The following is a 22,641-nucleotide window of genomic DNA, read 5'->3' on the forward strand; positions in this document are numbered from 1 at the left end:
GACCTCAAAGAACCCTGAAAGGATCTTAAAGAACCATGTGACTAAAAATTTAAAGTGAGAGAGAGCAGGAGAGCCAGTGAGCCTGGAAGTCCTCTTTCCAGATAGCAGGATAGCTACTGATGTTCCTGTAAGAAAGTTTCTTGAAAGTGTCAAAGGCGCAGTTTCCAACAAGGCTGTGTTTGTTGCCAGGTACACTGATAAGAGGGTGTGAAAGCTAGGTGGGAAATGTAGTCGGGACTCTGGCCATAAAAGCAGTTTACCAGCAGGAAAGCATGCTGAGAGTTGGAAACATCATCCAGCTCATGCCAGGTACAGAATAGCACTGGATGTGTACATCCCTACCCCCTCACCCCTGCAGCCTGGAGAAAGCCTTGCTGCGAGGTGACTGAGATGGGGATACCCTGCAGCCCACTTGCTTATAGCTTGGCCTGATCCAGAGGCAAAAGGACAGTCGGAGGTGGTCAGGGCAGTCAAGGCATCCTGATGTCAAACCTAGAGACACACCATGGGCGTAGTCCCTGTGTTGGGGAGTTAATTCTGTTTCAGATACCGATTAACCATGAGATAGAAGGTTTGTGTAAATCTGCTAGTAAAGTACTGAATAAAATGCTCCGAGGATATGCCAGTGACATTTTGGAAGTCAGTATCAAGGAATCTAAGATGAAGGTTAAAATCCAAATCTGAAATTAACTATAAGAAGAAAGCTACTAAATACATAACAAGCTAAGTGGACAAATTGATAACTTAGTTCAGGATGATGCAGTCAAAGTGGAGGAGATATAACTGGTGAGATTGTATGTGTACATGCTCAGTTGCTCAGTCACATCTGACTCTTTGTGACTCTATGGACTGTAGCCCTTCAGGCTTTTCCATCCGTGGAATTTTCCAGGCAAGAACACTGGAGTGGGTTGCCACTTCCTTCTCCAGGGAACCCCTGACCCAGGAATTGACAGATAATCTGGCCCTTGGTTAGTCCAGCCTCCACCTGTTTTTGTAATGCATGCATGCATGCCAGTCACTCAGTCATGTCCAACTCTCTGCGACCCCATGAATGGTGGTCTGCCAGTCTCCCCTGTCCATGGGATTTTCCAGGCAAGAATACTGGAATGGGTTGTTGCCATTTCCTGATTCCTGCATCTCCTGCTTTGGTCAGGTGGATTCTTTGCCACTGAGCCACCTGCAAAGCCCAAGATATAATTAATTATAATTACATTTCTGACAAGTGGCTTGAAAATCAAGGAGTGCTCTTTCCTCCCCCCACCCCGCTTTTTTTATACTCTCAAATAATTTTCAGAAATAGTTCTTCTTCCATAGACTACAAGTGGTAAATATCTTAATGTGCCCAGTGTTACATTTTTAAAAGTTAACTCCAATTTGAAGAAATTCAGATAAGCTGGAGTATGTTAGTTGACATTTTCCAAAAATTTCAGGTGTCAGGGCTAGCTGTGTTGTAATACCAAATGCTTATTTTTTCTGTTTGCTTTACGGCCTCCCTGCTCACAAGATGGAAAATGATGTTTCTTGCCATTTTAGGCAGCCACATCCTGCTGGTTGTCTCCCACCTCCAGAGTTGTTAAGCAGCAAAAACACTCATCGTCTGTTAATGGTGCCTCTGAGTTATTCGGGGAAATTCTTAACCAATATAAATGGTGACTGTACCGTCCAGTTCCTCCTTTTCACATTTCTGTCTCTTCCCCATAACTTTCAAACTTATGATCACTGTTAAAACATCCACGGAGAATCAAATATTCAAATAGTTTTGTTGCACTTGAGCTTCAGACCAGTGATTAGCTTGGAATTGGGATGTTTCCAGTAAAGAAGGCAGTGCGGCTGTAATGGGTGTTCATTGGCAGGTGAATGAAGCTGTCTATTCTGTGATCACCCGAGACAGGTTTTAAGGACTTCTCTTGGAATAGGGTCATCTTTCTTGTTTCTTCTTCCTGGGGCTTCCCTCTGGTGTCTTGAGCCAAGTGTTTGTTTTCATCATCTGCACCAAGCTGCCTCCAAGTGGCCATCTGCCTCCTTGTGTGCATGGTTTCTTGGTATTGTTGCTACATTCATCTCATCACCCCAACCAGAAGTCTCTCCCTTCCTCCGTTCCAGTCCTGACAGTCTCTATGTCCTGTCCAGCCCTTCTTCATCCCCTCATCATTTTACACAGTTTCAGGACCTTTATCCTGGTCTCTCTCAGCAACACTCACCGCTTTCAAATCCATTCTCTGTGAACACCAGAAGATTAGAAATAACACATTGTCCCATGGATGAGGGAATACTTTGAAATGCTGTTTCTTTTCATTATAAGTACTACTGAATGATGAAACTCTTTAACCATATACTTATAATACTTTGATGAAAGTGAATCAGTTCATCATTTTTGATAGCTCCAGAATAATCTCAAGTAGATATTAAGATGACTATGTTTTTCTTCTTATTTGAGATCCTATTACTTATGTGATTATCAGCCTAACCCATTATATATCCCTATGCTTCTGCACATGCTGTTTGCTTTGCCAGAAATGTAGAGTCTCTCCATATGGCCTTTGGTCATTGTGTCACAGTTTTCTCTGGAGTGAGTTTTACACAGGACCCCGGGGCCCCATGGGCTTGGTTGTGGACACCTGCCCAGCAGTGTTCCTCCCAGATGAGGCAGGCTGATTAGCCCACTGAGGTGAGCTAATTAAATCCTTTGGTTCTTCTGTGTTTTTTTTTCCCATAGCAGTCTGAACTGTCAGCTGAAGAAAGTCCAGAAAAGTTAGGAATCTCCCAACTACATCGGCGAAAAGTCATTTCCTTGAACAAGCAGATTCTGCAGAAGACCAAACAACTGGAAGAGGTTGGTGTTTTCTTTTCATAATTTCATTCTAGTAAAATAAAGCCATTCTTCAAGAAGGGAGAAACTAGCAAGGAGTCAAGATCTCTGTGTCAGAAAGATCAAAGGAGGCTGTAGAGCAGGGGATCGATGTAATCTGGCCCTTGGTCAGTCCAGCCTCCACCTGTTTTTGTAATGCATGCATGCATGCCAATCACTCAGTCATGTCCAACTCTCTGCGACCCCATGAATGGTAGTCTGCCAGTCTCCCCTGTCCATGGAATTTTCCAGGCAAGAATACTGGAATGGGTTGTTGCCATTTCCTACATCAGGGATCTTCCCAACTCAGGGATTAAACCTGTGTCTCCTGCATTGGCAGGCAAATTCTTTACCACTGAGCCACCTGGGAAGCCTGTTTTTGTAAATATTAATAGTTTTTTGAAATATATGCATATGTATTTGTTTACATATTTTCTGTGGCTACTTTTTAAGCTTCAGTGGGAGAATTGAGACCTACAAAACTTAAAATATTTTTCTACCTGGTCTTTACAGAGAATATTTCCCAACCTCTGCTCTAAAAGAAGATCACAGGGCAAGAAAAGCATTAATTAATTCACACAGATTAGCTGAGCACTGCTGTGCCGAGCACTGAAATAGGCCATGGTGGTGAAAGAAAAACAAGTTATGATCTCTGCTCTCAGGGTCTGGAGGTAGTGATGGGAAGACATATGCCAACACTTTTTTCTGTCTTTATCAATTTAAATGCTTCAGCCGCCTTTTTTTAGATTATAGAGATAATGCAAGTTCCCTGTAAATAAACCAGCTACTATGGAACTGTATGAAGATAAAAATGAGACTCTCCTGGTACTCGTCCAGTCCCACTCCTTAAAGCAACCCACTTTGCTAGGCTTTGCAAGCTCTTAAATCTGCTCATTCAGCTGGGGAAGGGGGGTTTGGTTATAAAAACTGAGTTTGGTTTTCACTCATTTTATCACATATAGCTCTCAGTAATAGTAATGGCTATAAAGGACTTTTTTTTTTTAGAGTAATTACAAAGTAATTTTCATAATTAACTCATTCAGTTCACATAACATCCTTATGAAGGAGGTACTATTATTATTCTCATTTACAAGGAACCCGAGACCCAGAGAAATGAAGTAGTCTTGCCTGTGGTCACACAGCTTGTTAACGGCAGAGCCAAGACCAGAGCATATAGGTCTACCTCCTTCTTTCTGATGCTGCCTAGTGTGACATAGTATATATGTGCTATGGCTTATTTAACCTGTTCCTCTTTTCATGAGGGTTTTTTCCCAGGATTTTTTTCCCAGTTGTAAGTTTATGCTATGATGAACATCTTTGTACAGTCATCTTTGTGCAAATATATAAATATTTCTGTAAAATGGATTTTAGGAAGTGGAACTGCTGGATCAAAAAATATATGCATTTTCAGTTTTTCTAGAAACTTTCAAATTACTCACCAGTTATTTTACTAGTTTACACTTCTACACATAATAGTATGTGAGAAAATCCAGACTCTTTAAATCCGAGATGCTCTCCTGTAAGGTCCTGTAGATCGGAGGCAACTGGGAAACCCCTGCAGCCTTAGTGATGGGAGCCACAGAGCGAGTCTTAGGCCACAGATAAATGGGAGGAGGAGCACAGTAAGGGAAGGAATGCAGAGCATCTCATGGTCCAGCAGGGGGATATGCTGTAAAGGCAGAGAACAGGAAGGTAGCTAGTAGCTAACTGGCAAGAAACCTGAGATTGAGGAAAGAGGACCCAAAGGAGGTGTTAACCAGTGGGCTAAGTGTTGGGGGGTCAGTATAGGGGTTCATGATGAATAAGAGGATGGAGGTGGGAGAATCATGGAAGACTCCAGCAAGACAAAAATGTAGCTAAGCTACTGGGACAGTTCGTTAGAGAAAAGATGAAGGAAGCTCTTATTAGTTTAGTTAATTAAAGAGAAGAGAAGAATCTTCCCTTCTTAGCGAGTTCCTACTTCCCTGCCAGGATCCAGCCCCCATGGGTCTTTGTTGGTGAAGCCTTCCTTGATGAGCAAGCTGACTCTTTCCTTGGCTTCCCCAGGCCTGTCTCTGGCCAAGCTCTTCTCATACTTTAATCCTCAGCTTACTGGTTTAGCAACTTGAGGGGCAAGGTTTGTGCTGTGTTCCTTGACTTCTACCGTACACCTCATTTGAATAGAACCTTGGGTAAATGTCAGATGGGTGGGTGGGTACAGGGTTGGGTGGTGGTGCAGGAAGGTGGGTGAAACAGGTGGGAAATGGCAGGATTCTTCCTGGAGCTTCAAGAGTTAAACCATTAGGATTTCAAGAGAAAAACAAACTTTCTCCAGAAATACTCTCATCCACCAGTGATACAGATAGTTTAATAGGAGTCCATTGCACAGATGGCTCCCTTTGCAAAGTGAGAGGCCAAAGCTCCCAGCTTCCCCTGCCTTTATCTCTCCTGCCCTCTGCTTCTGATGGCTTCCTGAGAGGCCTGGCTGGAAACTCATCAGTCATGAAGATGGGTAACTCGAAGCATGATTTAGGAGTAATGATGGTGTAGGTGGTTTAATTCTAACTACATCTGTAGATGATGTAATTCTAATAGGTCACTTACAGGCTCAAAAATGGGCCAAGTTGAAAGTTCCCTGAAAGTCCTGTGGGTAGAACTCCTTGCTCTATCTTCTGGGACCTGGGTTCAATCTCTGGTTGGGGGACTAATAGTCTCACAGGTGGCATGGCATGGCCAGTAAATAAACGAATATATATTTTTTTAATGGGCTGAGTTATTTTGAAATAATTGTTGAGACATAAGACATAATTTCTCATTGTTAATTTGTATGCAAGTAATAACCGAAGTGTTTGATGAGTCTAACTGGTTTTCTACCACATCCCCTTTTTAAAAGTAGAAATGTACAAACCCTTTGAGCTTTGAATAGAATGTTTTCAGATATCTGTAAAAGCTCATATACAGCATGGGATACACCTTTTTTGGTAAAGAAAAGGGAAATGACATTTTTGAGATGTAAGTTTATGATTGGGTGATTTTGAGCAGTAAATGTAATTCACCTTCTTTCTCTTCATTGAAGTCCTGACTCCTTTCTCCAGTCTGACTTTATTTGCCTTCCTGTCAGATTTTATGCTAGGACTTCCCAGGTGGCACAGTGGTAAAGAATCCCCCTGCCAAAGCAGGAGACGTGAGAGAGGCGGATTCAACCTCTGGGTTGAGAAAATCCCCTGAAGTATGAAATGGTAACTCATTCCAGTATTCTTGCCTGGCAAATCCCATGGACAGAGGAGCCTGGTGGGCTGCAGTTCATGGGGTTGCAAAGAGTTGCACACTGAGCAACTGAGCATGCACACACAAATTCTATGTTAGATTCTTGAGTGCTTCAGTGCAATTTTTATCCTATGAACCAGCATGTCCATTAACTGAATTGATTGTAGCCATATAGTAAACTCAGACCTGAATTTGAATCTAAGCTTTATCAGTTATCAACTATGAAACTTTAATGATTTACCCTTTCTGAATCTTTACTTTCTCATTTGTTAATAAATAAGAATAATGTCTTCTTCCATTGAATGTAAGAATTCATTGTTAGGATTCATGCAGAATACCTAGTACATCACCTGACACATGGTTGGTGCTAATTGAATCTAAAATGTCCACATTTGCTCAGCTTAAATCTTTCTGAGCTCCCATTTTCTCATCTGTGAAACATGGATACCGCCAGTATCTGTGCTGTTGTGAGGATCAAATGAGAGCAAATGTCTTTTATCTTTCATTTACAGCTTCAGGCAAGTCTTACTGACCTACAAGCCAAATACGAAGGAAAAAAGAAAACCCTGACAGAGGTGAGCAGATTGCCTTCCTCCATAGGTCTTGTTGGGAATTGTTGACCTGCACTACTAACGGGACACTCACATCATCAGTCTGTGTGGAGGGGTCACGATCTCTTTCTCAGGGCTCAGGTCCATCTGGACAAAGGACAGTCACACAGTAACGTTTTGAGCCATGTTTATCCATGCTACCATGTTCTAAACCATCAGGGTCTTGGGTGGAGGGGAAGATTGCCATGAGCTGCAAGGGTCAGGAAAGCTTCCTGAGGACAGAGGGCCTGACAAGCAGGGTGGCCATGTGAAAGAACATAGAAGATCATTCATGGTAAACGACTCCTGCTCCCCAGGCCACAGGCTGGAGAAAGTACCAGAACACCGGATTCCTTGAGAGTGAGAAGGTCTCTTTCTGTAAAATGACACAACTACAGAGGGTATACTTTGTTGTTCAGAATTGCCAGAGATCTCCTGGTAGAATGGGGGAGGGTGTCTCTGGAGGAAAAGAGGGTTGTAAGTCTGTTTTGACCCCATGATCCATTTACTAACCCAGATTGCAATGGTGCTGTCCTCCATCAGCATCACAGCATAGCTTACCCACCACTTCCAATTACCTAGGAAACCAGGTGAGAAAAGCAAATACACAAGATGCCAGCTCTGGCATGAGGGGAGTTTAGGTCTTTCTATTTCTGTCCCTGTTTCTATAGAAAGGTAGTCCTCGTCCGGATCTGAAAAGCTCTCCTCCCTGTGACTTTGGTGCTCAGGCAAGAGCTATCCCTGTGAGGTCCTAGTACTTTCTGGACCATATGGAAATGGGACTGATCTTCAGAGACATTTCTGAAGCCAAGGCAGTCCCTATTTTTTAATTTTTTAATTTCACATGAAATTTGCACTTTTAAAATGGTAGTTTCTCTAGCAGTATGCAGCACTTAGTTCCCTGACTTGTTATAAACCTGACAAAGCTTTGTGATTCTGACCTGGACTGGCCTCTTCAGTTATTGTCAGAATGTTTGAGAAGGCAGGCATGAGGATAACAAATTAGAGGAATTTTTAAAAATTCTTTCTAAAGATGCCCGTGTTGCATTTGGACATATCCGCTTTCTTTACACTGTTCTGTGACTCCAGTCCTTTTGGATTAGATGGGAAGCTTGGTGGAACCCCTGCTGCTGTCTTCCTGTGCACACTCCACAGTCCTGGCTTAAAAGGTGCCAAGTCGTGGACCCATCTTTGTATAACAGTCTGGAAAACATTCAAGGCAGAACATCTTGATAAAATCCTAAGTGGCTGTCAAGTCACTTTTGATACTAAACACTGAATCAAATATATTTTGAGCTTTAGTTTCCAAGCTTTTCCAAGACTCCAAGCTCTCAGTATTTCTGTTTACCTTCTAAGGTCTCATGGCTCAGGCTGGGGGCAGGGTGGCGGTTTCTGCTGAGTCAGAGATCTCCACTGTGTTCCTGTGCACTGGCTTTTGGAACTCAAGTAAAAGCCCTTTCATTTTGGGTGAAATTCCTCTTGGTAGGTTGGATCTAGGCTGGTCTTTGGAGAGAGATCAAGCCCTGAGCCTTTGGAGTGGGAGCACTGACTCCAAGACCCTAGACAACCAGAGAACTAACCCTAGGGAGTATCAAATAATGAGAACTCACACAAAGGAAACCAGTTGAATACAAGACCCAGCATCACCCAACCACCAGTAGCACCCTGTGCAGGACGCCTCATCTAAACAACAAACAAAACAAAAATACAAACCACATCATCAGCAGACAGGATTACCACCTCACTCAGTGTTACCCATCAGAGGAAAAACAAACAAAAACTCAGCACAAATCTCACCCTATACGAAGCTTACACAAACCACTGGACCAACCTTAGGAGGGCAGAAACCAAAAGGAAGAAAGAATTCAAGCCTGGGAAGAGAAGACCTCAAACACTATCAGTTAAAAAAAGGAATGAAAAGGCATAGAAATACTACACAGATGAAGGAACAAACTAGAAACACAGAAGTCTAAATAAATGAAGAGGAAATAGGCAAACTACCTGAAAAAGAATTCAGGATAATAATAGTAAAGATGATCGAAAACCTTGAAAACAAAATGGGGAAAATTCAAGAATCAATTAACAAAGACTGAGAAGAATTAAAGATGCAGAGACAAACAACATAATTACTGAAATTAAAAATACTCTAGAAGGAATCAATAATAGAATATCTGAAGCAGAAGAACAAATCATTAAGCTGGAAGATAAAATGATGGAAATAACTTCTGAAGAGCAGAATAAAGTAAAAAGAATGAAAAGAACTGAGGATAGTCTCAGAGACCTCTGGGACAATATCAAACGCACCAACATTCGAATTATAGGAGTCCCAGAAGAAGAAGAGAAAAAGAAAGGGTATGAGAAAATATTTGAAGAGATTATAGTTGAAAATTTCCCTAACATGGAAAAGGAAATGGTCAATCAAGTCCAAGAAGCACAACGAGTCCCATACAGGATAAACCCAAGGAGAAACACGCCAAGATACATACTAATCACACTAACAAAGGCTAAACACAAAGAAAAAAATACAAGGGAAACCCCATACGCTTAATAGCTGATCTTTCAGCAGAAACTCTGCAGGCCAGAAGGGAATGGCAGGATATATTTAAAGTATTGAAAGGGAAACATCTACAACCAAGCTTACAGTACCCAGCAAGGATATCATTCAAACAAAATTGATGGAGAAATAAAAAGCTTTTCAGATAAGCAAAAGTTAAGAGAATTCATTACCACCAAACAGCTTTACAACAAATGTTGCTGCTGCTACTGCTAAGTTGCTTCAGTCATGTCTGACTCTGTGCGACCCCATAGACGGCAGCCCACCAGGCTCCCCCGTCCCTGGGATTCTCCAGGCAACACTGGAGTGGGTTGCCATTCAGACTTATATAGTTAAGAAACACAAGGGAAGAAAAAAGATCTATACCATGATCAAGTTGGGTTTACTCCAGGAATGCAAGGATTCTTCAATATATGCAAATCAGTCAATGTGATGTGTCTGTGTGTGTTAGTTGCTTAGTCATATCTGACTCTTTGCAACCCCATAGACTGTAGCCCACCAGGCCCCTCTGTCCATGGGATTCTCCAGGCAAGAACACTGGAGTGGGTTGCCATTTCCTTCTCCAAAAGGAACTATAGAAAGAAAGTGAAGTCGCTCAGTCATGTCCAACTCTTGGTGACCTCATGGACTGTAGCCTACCAGTCTCCTCCAACCATGGAATTTTCCAGGCAGGAGTACTGGAGTGGGTTGCCATTTCCTTTTCCACAATCAATGTGATACACTATATTAACAATTTGAAAGATAGAAACCATATGATAATATCAATAGAGGCAGAAAAACCCTTTGTCAAAATTCAGCACCCATTTATGATTAAAACTCTTTAAAAAATGGGCATAGAAGGAACCTACCTCAACATAGTAAAGGCCCTTTATGATAAGCCTACAGCAGACATTATTCTCAATGGTAAAAAACTGAAAGCATTCCCCCTAAGATCAGGAACAAGACAAGGGTGTCCACTTTTACCGCTATTATGCAACATAGTTCTGGAAGTCCTAGCAACAGTAATCAGAGAAGAAAAAGAAATAAAAGGAATCCAGATTGGAAAAGAAGTAAACTTCTCATTGTTTGCAGATGACATGATACTGTATGTAGAAAACCCTAAAGATAGTATCAGAAAATTACTAGAGCTAATCAGTGAATTTAGCAAAGTTGCAGGATACAAAATCAATACACAGAAATCACTTCCATTTCTATATACTAGCAATGAAAAATCAGAAAGAGAAATTAAGGAATCCATCCCATTCACCATTGCAACAAAAAGAATAAAGTATCTAGGAATAAACTTACCTAAGGAGACAAAAGAACTGTACACAGAAAATTATAAGACACTAATAAAAAAAATAAAAAACAACATAAATAGCTGGAGAGAGATTCCATGTTCCTGGGTAGGAAGAATCAATATTGTGAAAATAACATATTACCAAATGCAATCTACAGATTCAGTGCTACCCCTATCAGATTACCAAAGGCATTTTTCACAGAACTAGAACAAAAAATTTCACAATTCGTATGGAAACACAAAATATCCCAAATAGCCAAAGCAGTCTTGAGAAAGAAGAATGGAGCTGGCGGAATCAACCTTCCTGACTTCAGATTATACTACAAAGCTACAGTCATCAAGACAGTATGACACTGGGACAAAAACAGAAATACAGACCAGTGGAACAAGATAGAAAACCCAGAAATAAACCCATGCACCTATCGGTACCTTATTTTTGACAGAGTTCAGTTCAGTCGCTCAGGTGTGTCCAACTCCTTGCAACCCCATGAACTGCGGCATGCTAGGTCTCCCTGTCCATCACCAACTCCTGGAGTTTACCCAACTCATGTCCATTGAGTCATTGATGCCATCTAACCATCTCATCCTCTGTCATCCCCTTCTCCTCCTGCCTTCAATCTTTCCCAACATCAGGGTCTTTTCAAAGGACTCAGCTCTTCACATCAGGTGGCCAAAGTTTCAGCTTCAACATCAGTCCTTCCAATGAACACCCAAGACTGATCTCCTTTAGGATGGACTGGTTGGATTTCCTTGCAGTCCAAGGGACTCTCAAGAGTCTTCAACACCACAGTTCAAAAGCATCAGTTCTTCGGCACTCAGCTTTCTTCATAGTCCAACTTTCACATCCATACATGACTAATGGAAAAACCATGGCCTTGACTAGATGGATCTTTGTTGACAAAGTACTGTCTCTGCTTTTTAATATTACTGCCTAGGTTGGTCATAACTTTCCTTCCAAGGAGTAGGACTCTTTTAATTTCATGGCTGCAATCACCATCTGCAGTGATTTTGGAGCCCAAAAATATAAAGTCAGCCACTGTTTCTACTGTTTCCCCATCTATTTCCCATGAAGTGATGGGACCAGATGCCATGATCTTAGTTTTTTGAATGTTGAGCTTTAAGCCAACTTTTTCACTCTCCTCTTTCACTTTCATCAAGAGGCTCTTTAGTTCTTCTTCATTTTCTGCCATAAGGGTGGTGTCATCTGCATATCTGAGGTTATCGATATTTCTCCTGGCAATCTTGATTCCAGCTTGTGCATCATCCAGCCAAGTGTTTCTCATGATGTACTCTGCATACAAGTTAATAAGCAGGGTAACAATATACAGCCTTGATGTACTCCTTTTCCTATTTGGATCCAGTCTGTTGTTCCATGTCCAGTTCTAACTGTTGCTTCCTGACCTGCATATAGGTTTCTCAAGAGGGCAGGTCAGGTGGTCTGGTATTCCCATCTCTTTCAGAATTTTCCACAGTCTATTGTGATCCACACAGTCAAAGGCTTTGGCATAGTCAATAAAGCAGAAATAAATGTTTTTCTGGAACTCTCTTGTAAAACTAGGCCATGCCGTGTGAGGCCACCCAATACGGACAGGTCATGGTGGAGAGGTCTGACAGAATGTGGTCCATCGGAGAAGGGAATGGCAAAACACTTCAGTATTCTTGCCTTGAGAACCCCATGAACAGTATGAAAACCACCATATGACCCAGCAATCCCACTCCTAGGCATATACCCTAAGGAAACCAAAATTGATAAAGACACATATATCCCATTGTTCACTGCAGCACTATTTACAATAGCTGGAACATGAAATCCACCTAGATGCCCATCAACAGATGAACGGATAAAGAAGTTGTGGTACATATACACAATGGAATATTACTCATCCACAAAAAGGAACGCGTTTGAGTCAGTTCTGATGAGGTGAATGAACCTAGAACCTATTATACAGAGTGAAGTGAGTCAGAAAGAGAGATACTGTATTCTAAATCTAGAATAATGGTACTGAATTTATTCTCAAGGCAGCAGAGAAACACACATAGAGAATAGACTTACGGACATAGGGAGAGGAGAGGAGAGGGTGAGATGTATGGAAAGAATAACATGGAAACTTACATTACCATATGTAAAATAGATAGCCAATAGGAATTTGCTGTATGGCTCAGGAAACTCAAACAGGGGCTCTGTGTCAATCTAGATAGGTGGCATGGGGCAGGAGATGGGAGGGAGGTTCAAAATGGAGGAGATATAGGTATACCTATGACTGATTCATGTTGAGGTTTGACAGAAAACAAAATTCTTTAAAGCAATTATCCTTCAATAAAAAAATAAAAAATATTTTTTGAATCCTTGTATGTGCTAGAAATGTGGAAGGTTCAAATTAAGTTAATAATAGGAGATACTCTCCCTATCCTCATGTGATAATGGCAACCAGCATTGCGATGTGCTGGCTGTGCCGTGGGCACATCATTTGTGTTATCACTGAATCGTCCTGTCAACCCTGGCAGCACACTGTTAATATCCCTGCTGTGCTGCTGGAGAAACTTAGGCAGAAAGGCCATGTAGATTCCAGTGCTGGAGACCTGGCACCATGACCTCTCAGGGAGCTTACCATCTAGTCAGGCAGTCAAACTAATTCTTATCTAGGAAGATGGGAGGCTATGCTGAACAATGTAGGAAGAAGCCCGATTTAGTCAAAAGACTGAAGACGGGGACCCTGAATCAGTAATGAGCTCTGCCTCTGGGCCTCAGTCTCCTTATCTGTTCAAGGCAAGGCCTGGGCACATGAGCACTCTGAGCCCAGTGAGCCAGGTTTTACCTCTTCAGCAAAACCTAGTGGCCCTGGAAAACAGGGAGGACCTGCCTTCCCTGGAATATAGGAGAATAAAGCGGGGTGTGGAAGGTAGAGGATGGATGGCAGCCCTGGCGTGGGGGAGGCGCTTCAGGCCCCTCCATCAGTGGAGGGCCCCTTCTAGCCTGTGCACTTTCTAATTTCAGCAGTCACAACTTTAATTTCTTATGTGGAGGTTGATTCTTTTTTATATTCGGAGGATCCTCTCCAGCTTAAGGGCATTGACTGTGTCTGAAGTTTTCCTTGATCTACAAACTATCCCTTCAGATCAGAATTCATTTGTTGAGTTGATAACCTTTTTTACAGTTTTATCTTTCTTAAAATACATGATAATTCTTAATGGTGTGCTTATTTGTGATTCTGAAGTTTTCTGTTATCAGCTGTGTGGATTCTGTATTCATTTTATGCAGCATGCTCCACATAACTATTTTGGAAAGGGGGTCCTGCTGTTTGGTGGGATCAGCCAGTGGTAACTGATATTTGGGGTCAGGACACTGTCCCTCCTCCTGAGTCTTGCCAGATCTCTGGAAGCCGCCCTGCCTCTGGGACTCCTGCACCAGCTTTTGGGTTAAGGGAAGCAGGCTTCACTGCACAGCCCACTGGCTGTTCCTGACGCAGACCCCAGTCCTGCCACCCAGTTCTTCCCACACCTGCTGGATCCACACGGTGGTCCTCCACTGGCCGGTCTTACCTGCTACCATCTTTCTTGTCCCCAAGGTGCCCACTCCTGTCATCAAACAGAATCACCTGAACTTCCCAGGACTTGAGAAAGAAGGACTTGCTGCCACTTGTTCTCAGCTAGAACTCTTGGAAATTCTTTAACTTTTTTTTTTTAATAAGTAGCGCATTCACATAGTTTAAAATTCAAAAAGTACAAATGGTGTCCCCTTGTAACCCAAGTAGCTACTCTATCTAGAGGGTAACCAATCACTTGTGAATCTTTTCAGAAAATTTTTGTGCATATGCAAATAACGTGTGGGTTCTTTAATGCATGTGTATACAAGATATATACATGTATACCTTCCCTGATGCACACTGGAATAATGGTTTTATGTGTTTTCTTCAACTTACAGTAAATGTTAGAGATCATCATAAAAAAACTATTTATTCTTTTTTAATAGCAGCTTAATAGTCTATTGTACAGTAGACCTACACACCTTAAAAATTAAAATCTGAGTTTCCTTAAAGTTTGCTTTTTAACGTCTCCACTGACTCAGAAAAAGAAAATGGAGTTTTTCAAGATAGGAGATTTAACCCTGCCCCTGTGAGTAGCCCCAATAGTGGTATCCTGAGGTCTGTCTCTCATAGCTGCTGCTTTTATTTACTTCTTCCCACTGAGAGACACCTGCTGTCAGCATTACTTTGGCTTTCCACCCACTTGCTGCTGTGATTTAAAGGTATTGCCAAGGTTTCTTTTACTCACAGCCTGTGTCAGGAAGGCTGTGGTTTTGATGTTTCTGTGCTGTCCCTCCAGCCCCATCCTGTTCCCCTTGTCCACCTGTTTTCTCAATGTACAGCATGTCCAGTGGGCTGGGCCACTTGTCCAGAGAGGGCGCAGGTGTGGGCTACGAAGGAGAATGGAAGCCCTCGCCTCCTGTCCTGGCAAGTCTCCAGCAACATGCCTCCTTCTCTCCCGTAGCTCAAGGGTCACAGTGAGAAACTGGACAAAGAGCAGACAGCTCTCGAGAAGATAGAGGCCAAAGCTGATCCGAGGTAGGAGATCTCAACACGTGGTATTTATTTTCTCTGTGAGTGTGGCTGGTGGTTGGAGAACAGGGCTGAGGAGCCCAGATCATGGCTGCTGGCGCCGTTCTGCCGGTTACTTCACGCTGATCCTGATCTGGGGCTGCCTTCTTCCTCTTCCTCCCACTTCCCCCTGGGTCAGGAGCAGCTATGTTTTGTATTTTGTTTTGTCTGTTTTCTCCTTTTTAGAAAGTAAGTAATACATGCAAGGTTCAAAAAGACATACACTGAAAAGTCTTCTCCCACCCCTGCCCCCAGCTACCCAGTCCTCCTCCCTTGGAGTCAACCATGGTTACCAGGTTTTAACAGCACTGATCTTACCCTGTCCTTCAAGAATGAAATGTTGTCTTTTTTTACCAAGACACTGGGTTTTTTTTTAAAATTAATTGTCTTTAGACAATTTAAATAAAAGCATTTACATTTAAAATTTTAAATGGGAATTAAAATTATGATTTTATCTGTGCTCTGAGTCTTAAGTAGTTGGTATCATTAAAAATATACAGTAATCTCAAAACACATTGAAGTTTCTGCAGTTGATATTTTAATTCTGTATTCTGTAACATTTGTTTGAATGTGACCTGATGGACTCAGCTTATAGATTAATAATAATGTCTGTTAAATGGTGGTCATTATCATTGGTGGGCTGCCTATTAGACACTCTTGGGAGAGACAAAAGAAATTAAGAAAAAAGTTCCTTTTTTTCTGGGGTCTTGGTTTTAGCTGTGGTCCATAAAATCATAGTGGTTTGTTGAAAGTCAGTTGTTTTTTGGTCTTTTCAGCATCCTGCAGAACTTGAGAGCCCTTGTAGCCATGAATGAAAATCTGAAAAGTCAGGAACAGGAGTTTAAAGCACATTGTCGAGTAAGTGTTGCTTGGTGTCATCAGATGTTAACAAAGATTCTCATACAATCTCCTGCTTTCCCTCCCCTTGTGCTGCTGCGGGTCCTATCCAGGTGTGATAGGAAGAGGAGGTTCACCAGGCAGGTACGTGGTAGTGTGCAAGAGGAGTAAAGTGCTCTGATGTGATCAGAGACACCAGAAATGACTTGGATGAGTAACTCTGTGTGCCAGACCCCAAACTGAGAGCACATCTAACAAACAGTGTTTTCTAATTTACAAATGTATTTAAAAGAAAAGTTCTACAAAAGGAGTAGTATCTTATGAAACTAGGGCCGCCCTAAAATCCTAACATGTCTCTGTGTCACATGGTCCAATAGTGGGAGTGGTATGTACACAGGCGACCATGTCGGAGACAGGAAGAGAGGGCTGAGTTCTGTGAGTCTAGGGGAAGAGAGGCCACTGTGGCGTAGGAGCCCTCTAGAAGCTATATCTGACTTAAGCAGATGAGGGTGACAAGTGGAGGAGGGCTGGAGGAGGCAGGGCTCCAGGCTGGAAGGTCCCAGGAAAGGTGGAGAAGAGCTGAAAAAGAGGAGGAGGCTTGGGTCTGACTCTAAGCCACTCATTCATCCCATGTCCCAGTGATTACTGCGAGCCTCACCTGCCCTTGGGGAAGAAAGACCCCTTCTGACTGAGATACGGCTGCCTCTACCCTCCTAAAAAGACGTTCCCAGGCTGAAAATCAGGGGCCTGGGGGGCTAGTTCTTTATGGATTTCTTGTCCCCACATAAACTCACAAATGTGAAAATAAGACTCCAGATCAAGGTAAATCATTACATCCAGTTACTAGCCTGTCCAGATCTTGTAAATGTTCATATTACTTTTAAAGGAGGAGATGGCACGGCTGCAGCAGGAAATTGAAAGCCTGAAGGCTGAGAGGGCGCCAGGCAGAGATGAAAAGGTACGGGCTGTGGAGGGGTGCTCCAGACTGCTGGGGGCTTTGTGACATCCACCATGAAAGGGTTTCTAGAGGACTCCCCAGCAGAGTCTGGTGCTGAAAGGGACCAGACTTTTCCTCAGCCTTGTCCTCTGAACACTCATTTCTCAAATGGTTTTCATCGATATGTGTCCCTGAACTTTGTCTTCTTTTTGTAAGTTAAAGCAGCTCTGAGTGTGGACGGCAGCAACCTCGGGGCAAGCGTTAACAGGTTTACAAGCCCGGCTGCCCCTCCATTAGGAATGGGTGTTTCTAGGAACTCCCTGAGCTCTGGTCCCATTTGTCCCATTTACCTCTCAATTGTGTGCCAGTTTGCTGATTTCACCCTGCACTCCTGCCCCGGGACATGGATGCTGCAGAGAGCAGCTCGCTGGAGATGTGAGGTCGTGTCTCTGGTCACCTGGGAGCGTACCTGGCTCAGAACAGGTCCCACTGGCTCTCTGAACAGAGGCCTTGATCTTCCAAGGAATTGGTGTGGACAAGGATGGAAACTAAAGTCTGTTTCTCTCACCAAATGAGACCTTAGGGATCACTGGTTTGTTTTCCCTTCTCATACTCCATTCAAAGCTTTGCTGAGGTCAGGGTATGGCCTCAGATCTCGTCAACTGCACCCTCTTGCTTGGGGAAATGGGGAACTTGGAGCTCAGGGAAGGGAGGGGACTGGAGCAGCCAGGGCCTTCTGCCAGGGCTGGGCGTGGGCCTGTATGGACACTGCCCCGCTCGTCACGGAGACAGGCCATGGAGGTGCTGCCTCCCTTTCATGACGGGTTCTGCCACTTCAGCCACAGCCATGAGGATTGGTGTCGCAATAGCAGAGTATGGCTGGGCAGTGGGTGGTGAATTGGGACCACCCCAACTTTCCAGTTGTTTCCAAGACTGAAACTCTAAGTTCAGCTCAGCCAGCCTCTGGGTGTGTATAGAACTCAGACTTTAAGGGCGGCATTTCTCTTCTTAGCCATCACACCTCGCTAGAGGGATTGACTCGCATTCAGAAACAGAGTTTAGCTTGTTAATATGTCACTGATGGACATTTCAGAACAGTTTAAAATCTAGCACTCATGTATGGGCTGTTCCCTGTTCAGACATGATCGGCAAACTGCCAGCCCACCCCTTCCTACTTCTGGACCCTCAGCTTCTTTCCTCAAAGATGATGTTTTCTTTTTTTTTTTTTTTTTTTTTTACTTTTCCTCATTGCAGACCCTCTCTGGGGGAGAGTCACATGGTGCCTTAACCTCTGCGATGACGCACAATGTAAGTACCTGCCCATTCTCAGGACCAGTACTGTCCTCTGTGGGCGTGGTGACCAGCTTTGTGTCTTCAACAGCTTCTCACACCTCCTTCCATCATCTCTGTGGCCACCTCCTTGTCTGCGGGCTCTCAGGGCCTGGCTCCATCTTGCACACCTGCCCCGGGGTGGAGCACAGCTTCCCTGTGGACAGCCCTGAGGCCCTGCACCTGGCCCAGGCATTCCATCTCCAGCCTGGCCTCTGAGCTGGGAAGGGGAAAGCCCTGTAAGGGCCGCACCTGTTGGTCACAGCCCACAGGCTTCGAGGGGCGGGCAGTGTGCAGGGAGAGAGCTCTGTCTATGGGCTTGTGTTCGAGGTCAGGGGGTGTTAAGGGCCAGGTAGTGAATATTGTCAACCTTGTGGGCCAGCTCCACTCTGGTTCTCAGAGTCAATATATAAGTGAAAGGACATAGCTATGTTCCAATAAAACTTTATTTATAAAACTAGGCACAGAGGGAGGTTCAGGTGGGAGGGGATATGTGTATACCTGTGGCTGATTCGCGTTGAGGTTTGACAGAAAACAAAATTCTGTGGAGCAGTTGTCCTTCAGTGAAAAAATTAATAAATTAAAAAAAAAAAACAGGCCCAGGCAAATTTGGCTCAAGGGCCGTTGGATTTAGCCATTGGGCTGTTTGCTAACCCCTGTTCTGAGTTAAAGGAGTGCTTCTTGGAGAAAGGAACAGAAAAGGAAGAGGAGGAGGAAAGGAGAAACAGGAAAGCCTCTACCATTCACCTCCTTTAGGTTCCTCTTCCCTTCATGCCCTCAGAGGCTCCCAGAGAGGGAACTTCAGGACTCCCACAGTGAAGGCTGTTGGGTTTGCCTGCAGCTGAGCCCCATGGAGGAGCTGGCAGGGGTGTGTGTGTGCAAAAACACAGGGGGAGAGGGGCACCTCGGACGCCTTTGTAGCTTCCTCTAGCACAGTGAGCCATCCAGCCACGTCTCTTACCTCACTGGGTTCAGTGAGGGGCTGGTTTCTGTCTTTTAATACTGTCCAAAAGGCCTTTCTGCAGTGGTGGACGTGTTCTCGATCTGTGCTCTATCCAATATGGTGGCCACTAGCTGTGTATGGTTACTGAGCATCTGAAGGTTGGCTAGGACAATTGAGAAACTGAATATTTTTCAATTTTAGATAATATGAATTTAAATAGCCACATGTGCCTGGTGGCAATCACATTGGACATTGCAGCTCTAAACAGAAACATAAGCAAGCTAGCATCATCTAACACAGCAACATAGAACTGCAGGCTCTTTAAATATCAGTTATCTCCTCCTCATGGTTTTTTTGTTAAGGGAAGGAAGGGCACATGGATTTGGGGGATCCTTCACTTAAGAATCCTGGGTTCAGCCTGGGTCCCAGAAGAAGAAAGAGTCGTTACAAAGTGATGTGAAAGAGTGTCAAGGGTCTCACAGGATGAGGACTCAACCCTGAACTCAGCCATTTCAGAAAAGAAATTTGGAGCCTCACGGTGAAGGAGATATATAAAAACTGTTCAACTTCAAAAGATTTCATCAAAAAAATAAAAATTTGCAGATAATTGTGGGATTTTTTTTCCAATTTCAGGAAGACCTAGACAGACGGTATAACATGGAGAAAGAGAAACTTTACAAGATCCGTCTACTACAGGTGAGTAAAAGCGAGCTGATAAATCCATCTGACGAGGTTTGCATGTCCTATAGCAGAACAAGAGCATCTCAGTATCTAAGAGCCAGAGAGACTCGGTTATAAGGCTGTGTGCTGTTCTGTCTGGAGTGTAACTCTGGATTGAGGTATTGGTTATAGCACCTCACATTGGTCTGTTATTTCACCAACATCTCGTTTGACTTGGTTATCACCTTTACTGGAGAGTAGCTAACAGCCTTATTTTCTGTATGAAGCAATTGACTCAAATCTGTTAAATACAAGCAGCTAGAAAGTGCCAGAGGCAGGATTCAAGGTCTGATGTTCTTGTCAAGTGCTTTTCTTCAAATGGTGAGTGCCCGTGTTAGCTGTTAGCTGATAATCTGGGGTGGCAGGGTTGTGCAGGGGGAGGGAGGGGGGTGAGAACGCCATCAGATATGGGGACATAGGCTTCGGAGTTGGCTTTAAATTCATGTAGAGTCAAAATTGCATTGTAAAATCTCTTCCGTTGCCAGATTCTGGCTCAGGGACACTTAAAAGCCAAGAGTTAACTTGTGTTGCACTTTGGCCCGGAACTTCTCTCTGCTCTCTGGGAAAGGAAGGCCAGGTTCTGGTGGGAGTGGCCAAGGGGCTACAGGGGTCAGTGCTGAAGCCCGAGCCAGGGCTGCCTCAATGAGGGTGAATGGAAGTGAACTGGTGGCCGAGAGGCTGAGCAGCTGTATCGATGGAACTTGGGATGGGTTAGAGAAAAAAGCAGAGTCAGGATGGTGGAGAATTTCCGACTTGGCACTAACATGGATCCTTGCGTTATTCATTGAGGAAAAGCCTAAAGTAAAAAGGATAGGGCTGAAGGGAATGGGACAGTGAAAAATGTTCATGAGATCTCTGTGGGGCTTTTAAAGATTAGGGTACTCCACCAACTAGGAATAGTCTGGGCTGGGCTGGGCTGTGAAGAGGGGAAGAAGGACTCCACCAGTGAGGCTTGAGACCAAGTGGGCAGCTCGAGGCCCAGGGAAAACAGGAGTCTGAGGTCTCCTGGCAGCTGAGCAGAGGGCTCAGTGGAAAGAAGGTTCAGTGTTGCCAGAAGTCAAGGGAGCTGGAGGCTGAGAATTGCCACAGGTGCACAGAGAAGGTCTGTGTGACCTTGGCAAGAGTATTTCCAGTGGGTGTTGGGAGCAGCCAGCGGCAGTGGGTTGAAGGGTGGCTTGTAGGGAGGGGAGTCAGGACGTCAGAAGCACTTGAGTACTTGGTTTTGCGGTTTCCTTTTTTCTTTCTTTCTTTCCTGGCTGTCCTGGGTCTTCATGGTGGTGCATGGGCTCTTGTTGCAGTTCAAGGGCTTGGTTGCTCCACGGCTTGTGGGTCTTAGTTCCCCAACCAGGAATCAAAGCCACATCCCTTGTATTGGAAGGCAGATTCTTAAGGACTGGGCCACAGAGAAAGCCCTGATCAGGGTTTAAGGAAGGGCCTTAAAGGGATGAGGGACTTCAGCATATTTAAATGCCAGTAAAAAGAAACCAATAGAAAAGGAGAGGTTAAAGATGCAGTGAAAAGAATGAATTATTGTATCTGTAGATTTCTGGGGAAAAAAAAGCATAGGTGTCAGAGCCAAAGCAGCCATGGGAATCTGTCCCTCTACTCTAGCTCAAGCCACAGACCTGATTTTGGTTTGGTCACCAGAGCTGATAGTGGGTTTTGCACTGGAAAGGGTTTTCACCCAAATGAATTAGAGGTCCCCATCTGCCACTGTGATAAAGTAGCTGGGAGAGGGAGGGACAAGGAGGCACAGGAGAGGGCAACATTGAAACTGAATGTGTCGGGGAGCTGGACAGCTTTCTCCAGTGCTGCCCACAGGAAACTCCCTGCCTCAGAGCCCAAGGTCTCCCCTGCATGCTCACTACTCTGCCTCCCAGATGCAATCAGGAGCAATTTGACTAATAGAGCCCAGTTCATTTCATGGGAGGGGGCAAATGCCAGAAAGATGCTTTAGGAGCTTTTCAGACAGGCTCAGGGATTTGGAAGTTGTATGGAGCAGCAAGGTGGCATCAGTCTCTTGTCATCCGGGAAGCGCTTCTGATCCCCACCTGGCTCTAGGTAATCAGCTGCTCCAGAGTCCTTGGAGCCTGGTGGGCTGGCCGGGGGTACCGTCCCATTCAGAATCTTCCTTCTGGACCTGTTAATTTGATGCCTCCTGTGGCTCCAGTTTAGGGGCTTCCCAGGTGACACTAGTGGTAAGGAACCCGTCTGCCAGTGCAGGAGACTAAGAGATGCAGGTTCGATTCCTGGGTTGGGAAGATGCCCTAGAGGAGGGCATGGCAACCCATTCTTACCTGGAGAATCCCAAGGAAGGAGGAGTCTCGGGGGATACAGTCCACAGGGTTGCAAAAGGTCAGACATGACTGAAGCAGCTTAGCACACACGTACACAGGTGGCACCAGTTCACAGCCATGCCTTCTCTCTGTGTTGCCAGGTGGGAGTCAGAGTCAGAGCCAGCTGGTGGTGTGTGCCTGCATTCCAGGGCTGGTTTGCAGGCATAGGGTGAGTGGAGGCAATATTTTGTGGGAACAAATCTTTCATCAAATAGTGTTGTCTCCCCATCTCTTTTGCATTTAGGCTCGAAGAAATCGAGAAATAGCAATTTTGCATCGCAAGATTGATGAAGTGCCCAGCCGAGCCGAGCTAATACAGTATCAGAAGAGATTTATTGAACTCTACCGCCAGAGTAGGTGCATCGACCACATACTCTCCTGAGGCTGGCCCTGGGAGGGGCAGGGGACAAGGGGCTCCGACCCACTG

General features: G+C 44.2%; 1 protein-coding gene across 2 annotated transcripts in view; it reads left to right on the top strand.

Moving 5' to 3' along the window:
• The window catches only part of CCDC93 (coiled-coil domain containing 93), a 107,246-nt gene that overhangs the window by 69,329 nt on the left and 15,276 nt on the right, over positions 1-22,641 (top strand). For both annotated transcript variants that reach the window (XM_040228982.1, XM_040228983.1), the window contains 8 exons: positions 2,717-2,833; positions 6,607-6,669; positions 15,006-15,079; positions 15,889-15,970; positions 16,836-16,907; positions 18,141-18,194; positions 19,792-19,854; positions 22,459-22,567. In XM_040228982.1, the coding sequence (XP_040084916.1) occupies positions 2,717-2,833; positions 6,607-6,669; positions 15,006-15,079; positions 15,889-15,970; positions 16,836-16,907; positions 18,141-18,194; positions 19,792-19,854; positions 22,459-22,567 (634 nt within the window). The remainder of the gene's footprint in view (positions 1-2,716; positions 2,834-6,606; positions 6,670-15,005; positions 15,080-15,888; positions 15,971-16,835; positions 16,908-18,140; positions 18,195-19,791; positions 19,855-22,458; positions 22,568-22,641) is intronic.

The sequence above is a fragment of the Oryx dammah genome, unplaced genomic scaffold (assembly GCF_014754425.2).
Source record: "Oryx dammah isolate SB20612 unplaced genomic scaffold, SCBI_Odam_1.1 HiC_scaffold_27, whole genome shotgun sequence".
NCBI lineage: Eukaryota > Metazoa > Chordata > Mammalia > Artiodactyla > Bovidae > Oryx > Oryx dammah.